This window comes from Pimephales promelas, chromosome 22 (assembly GCF_988280905.1).
Source record: "Pimephales promelas chromosome 22, fPimPro1.hap1.1, whole genome shotgun sequence".
Classification (NCBI taxonomy): Eukaryota; Metazoa; Chordata; class Actinopteri; order Cypriniformes; family Leuciscidae; genus Pimephales; species Pimephales promelas.
In genome coordinates this window covers 6310562-6323641 of record NC_142790.1, presented here as the reverse complement: position 1 = coordinate 6323641, position 13080 = coordinate 6310562, and the positions used below count along the sequence as shown (strand labels likewise).

The 13080-nt window shown below is 39.2% G+C and overlaps 1 protein-coding gene across 2 annotated transcripts in view; it reads left to right on the top strand.

The window, feature by feature from the left end:
• Nucleotides 1-13080, top strand: part of dipk2ab (divergent protein kinase domain 2Ab) — a 49142-nt gene that overhangs the window by 5261 nt on the left and 30801 nt on the right. For both annotated transcript variants that reach the window (XM_039666509.2, XM_039666510.2), the window contains exon 2: nt 2237-3119. In XM_039666509.2, coding sequence (XP_039522443.1) covers nt 2466-3119 — 654 coding nt within the window. In that variant the 5' untranslated portion in view covers nt 2237-2465. The remainder of the gene's footprint in view (nt 1-2236; nt 3120-13080) is intronic.

Sequence of the window (13080 nt, the reverse complement as noted above, 5' to 3'; positions counted from 1 at the left end):
TCTTAATTGGCAGATGCCAAAATGGCAACAAAACGATGCAAATTATGATTTGGCTTTGATTTTGAGTTGAAGGGCCCTCTTTTAACGATCTGAAACGCAAGTGTCAAAGCGCAAGTAACTTTGTGGGCGGGTCCCGGCGCTGTTGCTATTTTCCCGGCGGGATAAATGCCTCTTGCGCCTGGTGCAAATCTAAAAGGGGTTGGTCTGAAGAAGCTTTATTATTCATAGGTGTGGTTTGGGCGTAACGTGAAGTAAACCAATCAGAGCGCCATCCAACATACCCTTTAAGAACAGGTGCGCTTGTTGCATGACGGATTGTTATTATAACGGCGGGTTTACCAGGCGCGGGCCAGGAGCATTCACAGCCGATGAGACCGACATTCTTGTCAGGGCAGTTAAAAGACAGAGAAGTGACGTTGTATGGGGATGGGAGAAACCCCCGCACATCAGCGTCGGTTAAACATTATATACGTATGTTTCTTGCCACTATTGGGCAAACAGGTCTGATCCTTTAGTAGCCTACGAGTACGAGTATTTTTAAGCCTTAAAAATGGGTAATAAGGTTTTTTAATCTTCATGTAAACCACAGATTTCCCTCATGTGTTAATATATTTCCTTGTTATAATGTATGATTAGCAAAAATAAAAACTGCATCTGTGTTGATGAGGGAATCAAAGTGTATGCGCGTTATGCACCCGCTACATTATGGCCAAGCATGCACACTTAAAATAATATTATGAACAATGCGCAACGCGCCACTGGCTTTAGAACAGGTTTTTTCTGGTCAGTGGCGCAAGCACCAGGAAATTTTTGCGCCGAAACACGCCTCCTTTTTGCGCCGATCCGAACAGGGAGCGGAAGTTCATTTCCTAGTTTACCAATGTGCGTCTTTTGAGGGAAAAATCCAGCTTTGCGTGCATGCAAAATAGGAATGACGCATGCGTTTGTGCGGTCATTTGCGCGGGGTGCAAGATAGAGCCCGAAATATGTTCAGGGCATGGTTTAGTGAGATTTGCCCTTAAACGCTACTGTCTGATAAGGGTGTTTCAGGACTGATATGAGTTATAATTCCTGGTGTAGATCTCCCCCCGAAACATAGGAACCCCCCCCCCAGCAACTCCGATCTCACTAGGTCAATTAAAAAGCACAGAAATTCGTCAACATGCTCGCTAATCACGCTGACTCGTCTACTAATGAGCAGAGCTCTCGGAAGCCATCGCTTTTAATAGGCATGGTGTAATGAGCTTTAATTGAAAATTGCCCATTTGCATGGTAAGCGTTCATATAAAGAATTTGGTGCTAAGGGTCTGATTTCCAGCATGGAAACTGTTCTTAGGTGGTAATGTAATAGCCTGTTTTAACACAGTATAAATGTGACTGAGTATTAGCTTAGCAGTACTTGCAGGTGTACGCCTCATTTGTCTGATTTGCATGTCATGTCTGCTTCATCAGTATCAGTGGCACCCCTGCTTAAGACACATTCACATGGTGCTATACCGTGCTGTTCCACCTCCCCACATTATCTTGGTGACACAAGGCTTTTTCAAAGAGAAATCTTCAAAGAGAAATTAACTTACCAGGGCAACTCTGATCAAAGGTTAAACTATGCTCAGCATGACTCTACTGGTGACACACAGAGGAGGGCATCTTTTTCAATGTAGAAAGTCTGTCTCACTTGTTTGTGTTTTTTATCACCTGCAAATCAATCACAGAACATTTGCTTTTATTGTTGACGAGCAGTTTCATGAACCGTTTCTTTAACATACTTTGTTTCAAAGAGGCCATATCTTTTTTTTTTTTTTAATTTTTAATGTTTGTTCAATGTTTTAAAACACTGCTTTTATTTCTCTTTTTTGCGTTATTTTTATCCGTAGTTGTTAGGAGTTATTCTGAGGGAAATATGAGCCAGCACAGTCTGGTACAGAGTGTCTTGCCGTTTATTGGTCTGGCAGAAATCCATCTCGTTACAGTTCGGAAAGCAATGTATTCGCTCAAATGACTTGAACATTTCCAATTTGTTAAACATTTTGAAACAACACAAAATCTTGGTTTTGCTTAGAGGTTTAAACCCTTGGAAAGGAGAAATTCCAGGTTTGGAGAAATTGAAAGTAGCTGTTCAAATAGTGTAAAGTTGTTCTTGATAGGAAATTGGTCTGTTGTTTTATTCCATGCTGTAGCCTTGGTAGAATTACAACTTAATGTAATATGTTTGCTCTTTCTGTGTGCTTTTTTGCAGGCAAGCTTTTTATGCATTGGCACAGTGTGCTGCAGAGCAATGGCTATGAGAATGTCTTAGCCCAGTGAGCACTTGCAAGGGGGGACTCTGCTTGTTCCTCCCCCTATGGCAACTCCAGATTATGAGTCAGCACCAGTGATGGGGATCCATTGAGTCCTGTCCCTGACACTATTCATTGCCCTTTCCCCCTTTACCCTTTACCCCTACCCTGCCTGGCTAGTGCACGAACATGCTGCGCTTCCTCCCTCTCAAGCTTGGTCGTCTGTACCGGTGTCTGAAGCTTCTCTTTGTCGTGGGGCTGTTTGTCATCTTGCTGATGAACACGCACAACCTTTTCGCCTCATTCCAAAAGAACGAACTCACTGACCGAAGGTTCATAAACCTCAACAAGTGCCCAGCCTGCTTTGGCACCAGTTGGTGTCGCAAGTTCATGAATGGACAAATATCTTTCGAGACTTGGGGTCGCCTTCGCTTCCTGGATGTCTTCAATGTGAAAAACGTTTTCTTCGCCCAGTACGGGGAACCTCGTGAGGGTACGAGGAGGATTGTACTCAAACGGTTGGGTTCCAACCAAGAACTTACCGATATTGACCAAAAGATTTGCAAGCGGGCAACGGGACGGCCTCGTTGCGATCTGATCCAGGCCATGTACAAGACTGAGTTTGCCCGACTTAACGGAGACGTCAGACTCCTAACTCCAGATGTTGTGGAAGGCTGGTCAGACCTTGTTCATTGTCCGTCCCAAAGACTTCTGGACAGAATAGTCAGGAGGTACGCTGAGACAAAAGACTCTGGAAGCTTCCTTCTCAAGAACCTTAAAGACACAGAACGGATGCAGCTGTTGATGACCTTGGCTTTCAATCCGGAGCCCCTAGTTCTTCAGGTAGGTTTTTTTTTTTTAATGTTGTCTACTAACCCATCTCTCTCTGACAGACTCCCTAGGCCTGTAATATATCGTTTGTGTTATAAAAGCCAGATCATAACGTATGCTCTTGAATTGTCCTTGATAATTCTGCCAGCGGAATGGAACCTGTCAGTTTGGTGGGCTGCAAATAGGCTAAAAAAAACGCCGCTGTAAATTGTAGGGTGTGCTACTTTCCCTGCCTCTTTTTTTCCATTCCTGGCTGCATCTTATTTTGTAAGCCACAATTCTCGAGTTTGAAGTCCTGCCCCTGTAATCTAGAAGGACCTCAATTGGGAAGTGCTTAATTGCAGCCTTATAGTCCAAAGCTGGTGGATTTGTCTTGCCTTGATGCAATGCATTTTTTTTTAAAGAATTTTATTTATTTAAAAACTGCAAACTGTTAATGGTCATCTCCAATTTGTTTCTAAAACTTTGCTTGTCACCATAAGAGCTTGAAGACATCACAAAATCTGCCTTGCAGTTTAGTCTGATTTTCCTATTAGCACAGTTAAAAGGTATTTCACTTTCTATGTACTATTTGGCCTTTTTATATCATTGTTTTCTCTCTTGATGTCCCATTTTGATATAATGATAATAAGGGCAACTCTCTAGCCACTTTTCAATACTGATTTAAAATGCGACAATCAATTTCAATTTCAGTTGTCATTGACCACACGTGGTAAATGCCCAGAACGACAAAGTAACACAATCCCTGTGAAGACATTCAGTGTCTTGCTGACCTATAATCTTTCACAAGGTCCTGGCACCCTCTGGCATTTGCTAGACAAAGGGGAAGATCTTCCCAATCTATAAAATCTGATTAGGTGTGTGTGTGTGTGTGGTCCCTGTCATTCAGCACCCTCCTCTTTTGTCTATCTGTTTGTTTCTCACTCTCTGTTGCTTTTTCTGCAGTGCCCCTTTTCTGATATCTATGTAATTCCATCAAGTTTGTAATGTAATTACATATCAGATCAGAGAACCCTGGGATTTATCCAATCCCCAGGTCCACTTCCAGGACATCTCCTTCCGTCTATCTGTGATTCGGCACATAATTATTTTCTTTGAGCTGTTCCTGCATGTTTTTCAATACTCATAAATAGTTAATTCTATGCTGAACTTGTGAACCGTTGGCATGGGGAATCCTTTCCCCCTGGTAGTACTGGATAACCTAAACTCTCCAAGCACCAAAGGAGCATCCGGGAGACCCTGAAGGATGGCTTATTGCCTTTAGCTGTTCCTTAAACAAGAAACGCCTTAATGTTTCAGGAATAGACGGAAATGAGTGGTTGTGCGCCAGCTCATAAAGAATTGATGGAAACGATGCAGAGTGTATACCAAGCCTTAAAATATGCTTTTTTTTGTTTTATAATGCTTTCGTTTCCTTGTTGTTTCAAGTAGAAGCTTCTTTCTTTACAGAGTGATGGCACAGTGATGGGATTAGATCAGAATTAACATTTTTAATTATTCATTCATATACAAGGTTGTGGAAGCTGCTTTAAAAGCTTGACAAACTACAGTTTTATAATAGATAAACTACAAGGAAGCTACTTCTTAAAGGTATTTTGTTACTGTAGATGCTACTTTTAAGTACTTTAGTTTTACTTTTACTTTTTACTTTTAGTATGTGATATACATTTAAACATTGAAAATTGTTAAAATTGAACATGTTTTAAATGTTAAAGCTAATGAAGTGAAGTATAAGTTGTGATATTATGTTGCATAAATATCTGATAAATCTCAAATAGAATGCGTTTCATTGAGTTAATTAACCTGGTAACAAAGCGCTTCAGTTTGCTGGTGTTCATTCAGCTCTTCACTGCTAGCGCCCACTGCTAAAACAGCAATGCTGTTATTTGAAACTCCCAATTTTAGATGATTCTTTTTCAAAAAACTTTGCATTATTAATAATAACTAGCAGTTTTATTTTTCTTGTATGTTTTATCTACAACATTAAAACAATTATTGTCTGTGCATTGGCTATTAAATTTATAGCACATGCGTTTTGATTCTTTGTATGCAAGTAATGTTGTCCAATAACTTATTTGCAAATTGCATTACTTAAAGGCAGTAGATTTGTGTTGTTGTTTTTCTTTTTTGGTAAAGTTTCATAGTTTCTTACACTGGTTCAAACTAGGCTATGTATATGTTTGATTTATGTGAAGTCCTTGGAACATGCACTTCAACATAAGTGATATTTAGATGTACCAATATATATCAGTTATTGTGTTTCAATTTCAAATATAAAGAATTATCAGTATCTGCCAACATTTTTATCGGTGCATCCCTAGCTGTAAATAAGCCATCAATAATCACCTCATTTTCTGAATGAATTCAAGCAGAACTTGTTTTTCTCCCACAAAAATTCCCACTCCCACTTTATATTTTTGTAAAATACCATGACGCCATTTTACCACTTCTTTAGTTTCCAATCTACTCTGATGTTTCTGGCAGTAAAGTGGCCTTTTCTCTCAGCTGTGTGAGAAACTGGCCTGTTTTAGTTAGTGGAAACCAATCCTCAGCGCTGTTGTAAGGTTGGCCAACAACACTCTCCCCTTTTCTGTCTGCCGAAATCATGGTGCTGCAAGTCACGTGGAAAGCAATTCATCCCAAAGGAATAAATATTTTTAGAAAGCAATATGATGGCCAGAAATAATGAATAGTATGTCATATGTAAGGCCTTTGTTTTAAAAGGCCCATAGTCCTGCTGTGAAATGCAGAATCCAGCCATTGTTTATTTCACACTATTTACATAAACTATGAAATTTTCCTCTTTAACCCAGACAAATTTTAACCTTTAAAACCGCATGATACTTTGTTCTCTGCTAATTTCTCGAGTAGGTTGAAGGGATTCTGTGACCCACATTCTTTGCAGAGACTGTTATTAATTCACACACTTTCATGAGCAAACGTTCCCTGCATTTTATCTTCCGTCTGTGAAGCTGTGATGCATGAGGTCATGTTCGATAGATGTAGAGGTTTAGGTGACCTTGCTCGAATTTAGCCAGGAGCCATGGTACTTTGTTAACAGCCCCCGCGTTAGCATAGGCTCTGCCTGCTCAGCCAGCTTGACAACAGGACATGACAGGCCTGCGGGGTTAACGCAGTCAAGGGTGCAGCACTCGCCTTCAGAGCGGACGCTTGTTGAGACACTCCTCCCTGCACCTGACATATTTTGTGAGTTCAGCTGGAGAAAAAGTGGCAATCCGCTACTTCTGAAAGCTCCCCCTGGATCGTGGAGTCAAATGAGGGCAGGGTTGTTGTTTTTTTTTTTAGAAAAAGAGAGCATGAAAACACATGAAAAAAACTAATGAAAAGGTTTCACACATAGCCAGTCAATTGCTTATAGCTATGTTTCCATCCAAAGTTGTGAATTTAACTTTTCCTGATAAGTGGGCACTAAATATAACTTGGAAAAGTAGGAGAAGCCACTGTATATAGCATAACGTGTTACAGATAAGATAATGTGCTATCTTGCTTTCGGAGGTAGATGGTGCTGTTTGGGAAAGCAGTTGTGTTAAGACAGTTCTGGGACGGAATTATATCGAACCACTTTGAGAATAGACAGTAGACTTTGGCTAAGGATGGACAATAGACAATAATAGACTTTGCCTAAGGTTTCAGAGCAACCAACAGCATTTCAGATGCTGAGCAAAAAGATCTTTCCACTGGTTAGGTTAGTACAGTTACTGTATGCCATCAGTGGATCTAGGAAATTAAACATACATGTGTTTCCATCATAGTTTATGCTCATGTCTTCTAATCAGATTAAACATTTATCAAAATCAAATCACAATCAAATTAGTGCATACTTTTTTTGCACTAAAGGAATGACGTATGCACGATGGGAATGAACAACCTTCTTATGGACGCACATTGCAAAACTGGACAAAGGCGAACATTTGTAGTTTAAAGGTTTTTATTTTTATTTTTTCAGAAAATCATTGATCGTTTCACTAAAGACACTTATTTGTTGGCTGATGTCATGTGGAGCCTAGTCTCAGCCTCAGACGTCACGCCCACGGAACGTTGGCTAAACGTCTGATGCATATGGTACACTTAACTGGAACACTTCAGGAATGTCGAAGTCGTCACCTGATTGGTTGAATTTTATCGGATTTCCGGGGGCGTCAGTGTCGCGTTTATTTTCGGTCCGCCGGGAAACAAAGCACAGATGTGTGATTGCGGAAGAAAAACTGTTGTGTTTATATGAGTGACAGACAGTAAAAGGTGACAATGAGCATTTATCAAGATCAGCTAAACGTAGTTGTATGTCCCATCCTATCTATTATGGAAGATCAAGTGAAGTACCTAACTGCGAAGGGGATATCAGCCGCGTTTGTGGGCAAACATGAAACAACAGGTCTACGCTGACATCGCAGATGGCCGATTCAGTATTCATATATAGGGCGTAATGGATTATAAGGCGCATAAGATACTGCAGAGTCAAACGTTTAACTGGGTTTGCGTTATGCATCCACTAGATGTGCTAAACTAAAGGCTAAAGGGAATAGCGAGTACGCGGCGCCGGAGGTGAGGAGTTTATTTAGTAGGCGTGAGCGCGCTGGGGCGGGGACGTAACTTTCATTCGCAGCCTGTGACTCATGTGAGTATTCAATGTGCGGCGTTGACAAAGTGGGCATAATGGACATGAGCGCGAGTTTGTGGGCGAATTTAATAGCGTTGTTGGAATTAATAGCGTTGTTGTCAACGTAGGAGCGTTGTTAACCAATTTATCCATATATAAGGCGCTCCGGTAACTGCTGCTGTCTGCTGACTGACTTGTTGCACGCCGGTCTGTTGTTGTGGGGACATTTCCACGCCCTGAAACGTGACGCTGAACGAAACGAACTGTAATTGGTTGTTTGACATGTCAGTCAAACGGCCTTATGGGCGGGCCTTGGCCAAAGAAAGCTGCTATGAATTCCAGACCTTCAGCCGTCAGTCTGAAGGTCTGGCTACGCGAGACTATGTGGAGCCATTTTAAGCTGCCTAAGCTGTATTGAAGTTGTATTTTGCACTATTAACGTTGACTTGAATTAGGTGGAGTAAAATCCTGGAATCTTTTTCTCAAAAACTTGAATGCCTCTTTGTCTGAAGAAAGTAAGTCATACATGTTTGATTGCCTGGGGTGAGTAAATAAGCTAGATTTTTAACTATTCCTTTAAATTTTTATTTGCTGACCCTTTTGGCAAAAAAAATAATTAGGGCTGTAGCGATGCGTCGACGTAATCTATTACGGAAATTAGTCAATTTGTGTAGAATGCGTCGATTCGTCACGCCCTTTGTATTCCTCAATGATGCCTTCCGGGCATGCTGAAAATCAGCCTTTATTACAAAAATATCTAGCTCGATCTAAAGTGAGGCTGTTTTTTAAACCGAGACCGAATAAAATGGTGCTCTGTTACTGTAAAACTGAAATGGCACAGGCCTACAACTTCTATGCAGGATCATCTAAAAAAACTTGAGATCGCAAAACGATGAGACCGCAGCGCAAGTTTTTGCAGTATTACAGTGAAACGGCACTGGAATACGTTCGTCAGTCCTATATTTTGTGCTTAATATGGCTGTGTTCATACAGTATTTGGCTTTTTACAAGCTTCAGTTGTTGTGAGGCTGCGAAGTGATTGCTCAAATGTACTCTCTGCAACCGCTTACAAAGCATTAAACGATGTTGTTGGTTATTAATATCTCATGGATGAACTCACGCCTCGATTGGACTCACTTATTTAATAACGCGCTGTCAATTGTTGTAAAACTTCACGGTTAAATGGACAACCGTCTTTTTGACACTGTCGCTATGGTAACCGCTATGGTTAGCTAGAATGCAGTTGTGACGGATCATACAGCTTAATGAACATATGCAAGCAGCTACTTTAATCTCCTGACTGAACAGAACATTTCAGGATTCTCACTTGTAAGCAGTTGCTGTTGTAAATCCCCCAAAGTGACTTTTGTGATCCATAATATAATTAGATAAAAGTTCATACATATTAGTTACGGTTATTATTTTTTTGGTCAATTATTTGTTATTATTTATTGGTAAATTAACCAAATGATTATTTGACTGTTCAGAAAATAAACGATAGATTATTTAAAAAAAATAATTAAAAAATAATTATTTATTTATAATTAAAACAAAATGTTCGATGATTTGAAAACAAATAATAGATAGATTAATCAATTGAAAAAAATAATTGTTAGTTTCAGCCCTAAAATTTTGTAAGATTTATGCTCAAAACAACAATAAAAAAACAACAATAGACGCATTTCCATTACAGATTTGCGCAAAAGTGTTGCAATATTTCCTAAATGTCGATAAAAATCTATTGCTAAATGACGCCGTTTCCATCAACTGATGTTATGCGACTGAAGCGTATGGATTTTTTTTTTCTCTCATCGGCAAATTTTTTTATCTTATCGTAACTCTTATCGTAAAAATGTTGTGTATGGAAAGACAGATTTTGTCGTGTAACACATGCAATTTAAATACAATGTTCCTGATGTTCTGAATGAAAATGTTTTAAATGAGCAGAAACTCATTCATGTTGTCACTGATGTCATTCATGCTAGCCACATGGATTTTTTAAATAACACTGGAATTTGGGTAAGTTTAAAAAAGAAACATTTGAAGCACAAAGCTGATAAAATGAAATCATGTTTTTGTCATAGACTACGTGTGGATCCGTATCAGTATGATGATCAAAACATAGATTTCATTTAGTAGCTTGAGTAAATCAACACCCCCAAAGCTTGCACAGTCCTAGTCTCGCGTAGCCAGACCTTCAGACTGACGGCAGAGTGTCTGGACTCCAACGCAGATTTCTTTGGCCAAGGAACGCCCAAGAGCACATTTGACTGGCATGTAATGCAACCAATCACAGTTCGCAGTTTAGGGGCGTGGAGATGTAGAGTCGATGTTCCTGTGATAGCAGATGTTCGTGCATCTAACAAATTATTCATTCAAGAATGTTGTGCAAGTTTACTGCAACAATGGAGCCACGAACTTCACGTACTTGCTTCCAGCGTTTAGTTGACCCTGGTGCATGTATCAGCGATCAGTCACAGATATGAACACAACGGGTTCGACATACATGAAGGGTGTATATATTTAAGAAATATGTGCATGTATATATTACATATATTTATTCACAATTAATATTATATATAAATATAAGTATTTGATATATTAATAACACATTTTTCTTAAATATATACATGCATGTGTGGGTATTTATATATACAAATTAATTATACACACTACACACACATATATTATGTAAACACAAACTTTTATTTTGGATGTGATTAATCGCGATTAATCGTTGCCCATCCCTAATGTAGGCTTAATATAGTGTAGGTAGGATAAGCCTACCCATATAGATTTTTATTTAAAATTTATTTTATGTTGCAACAGGTGAGCCGTTGCACAATTATTTTTTATGTATTTTAATTTTCTGTGCATAATTTATTTTGTTAAACTACATAAATGCCATTATTTTGTGATGTATCCCAACTGTTACAATAAAACATCAATTGAGCAATATTAAATGCATTTTTATTCAGTATCCACAAGTTTCCTACGCCCCATGAGGCCTTGCGTCAAAAGTGGGCGCGACTTCCGGTTGGAAGTAAACAAAGCGTTACTTGACATGCTTGACACTCGTTCATTAAACAGTTGACAGTCATTCAAGTTATAGCGATCCAAACTAGCTAACGATGTGGGAACACAACCTCAACAAAATGAAAAAGGGTGAAATAACAGTACCTTTACCCTCCGCAGTAGTTGATTGGGAGTATTAATAACATTATTAATAATCAATACTCGTCAAGGCATGGTGACAGACAGTTGTGCGAGCTGACAAACAATTAAAATAAAAAATACACACTTAGTCATTGTGCTTTGGAGTTTATTCAAAATTATAAATGAATGTGCTGCTTGAATACATTAACTGGCACATTTGGTATTCTGTCAACACAGGCTTTGTAACATTTATTTCTTTTTTATTTTATTTATTTAATATGGACATGGCAATAACATTGGACGAACCAGATGCATTGTTTAAAGTGTAATAGCACATGTGCTAATTTTCAACACCTGTCCATAGGGGCTTTTACTACAGATCAGTACATCAGTACAGAACATCAGTAGCGAACAGCCAAACACATGCTGATAGATTTTATAGAATATTAAGATTTTATTAGAATATTATTTAAACAAATATGTACACAGGAAGATTCGTCGTCTTTTGAGAAGTGATGGAAACTACAGTCGTTGGCAGGATCAGAGACGGGCTCTGGCAGGATCACTCGTTTTCAGCTTATGTTCAAAACAATCACGTTTAAGCCACTGAATTAGTTTAGTCCGGCTATACATACAACCGCGAACAGCACATGTTGTCCCTGAGCTCCGTAACGACATCTCTCATAAAGATTTGCCTCTTTAAATAGCAAAAAGGCTAGCTGTTTTTCGGCGAATTATTTTACTAACTAACACACAAAACGCCATTGGAATGCTACTTCCGCCGCGTCACCGGAAGTTTCACCCACTTTATTTTTTACAGGAGCGGCCCTCGGAAACTTGTGGATACAAACAATATTTAGCTTTTTATGCTAAATTGATACCATGAGAAATTTACATTCTCAGGAAAATAGGCGCTTATCAGTTAATCATTAATGGAATGGAAATTATTTATTTGAAACAGGGACAATGCACAATAAACATTAAACTTGTTAAAACAAGAGAATATGTCTTGGGCCAGGTTGTAGCAACAATTGCTAATTTCCACCTGTAGTCCCTGGGCAGGTATAACAAATTTAAAATTAAAATTAAAATTGTACATGATTTTGAAAAGAGTGATACAGGTAGTAATACAGTATAGTAGGTATACAGGTAGTAATACAGAAACAGGGAGACCATCAGCCAATTTACTCTTGGTTTCATCCCTCTCCAACAACCAACAAACACATAAACAATATAGCAGCATCTAAAACACAGTATAGCACAATCCCAACAACACACACACACTGATTGATAAGGTCGATCAACTAATGATTAATGAATTAATCGATAATTTGCATCCCTACCCTCTACCTTATAAGAGTGATATCACAGAAAATCGTAAGATCCTGTCAATTACAAGGAAAGAGTTTTCTCATAAAAGACGCATTACGATTAGTAATGCCCACTAAATTAGCATCACCAATTGCGTCATTCTTATATAGATTTTGAAATGTCTTGCATGAACTTCTAAAACCTCAGTTGCCCGTACTTGTTGACATAGACCAACAGACTGAGTACACAGAACTACTGTAAACCTTCAGCGCTTTGTTTTATCTCGCTCTCTCTTCACTTGTTCTTGTCCTCAGCTGGTGGATTGGTGGTTTGTAGCCTGAGATGGGCTAGAGAGATGCAGAGAGAGAGATTTTGAGGGGGAAGGGGTGTAGAAAAGTCTGCCAAGCTTTAGAATAAGCACGGCACCCTGCAGGGACGAGTTCTCTCTGTAGACTGACTCGGTTTTAAAATTTAATGGCCAAGCAAAATGCCAGACGGAGGCTGTTCTGCTTCCACGCCTGCGTGGCGGACCGTAGGTCAATGGCTGGGTTTGAGGGAAAAGGGCAGCCGTTTAATGTTAAGAACAAAACAACTTATGTTTAGTTCTTCCTCAACAGCCCTTTAAATTGGCTTATCAGACTGTGTAATATGTTTCACAACCAGTGCGAGGATGTTTTCCTCCATATCTATATGTCTATATATCTATATGTCTGTTATGGATTTCAGGGATTGATGACTTAAGATCATGTGGAGAATTTCACCAAACCCTGACAAAGCGGTTGACATGAGAGAGGGTGTTGGTGACCGTTTCTTTTGAAACACTAGGAGGGATGGCTGCCAATTACTGTTGTCTTTAATGAGACAATTTTGCTTCAGTTTAGGGCTCCA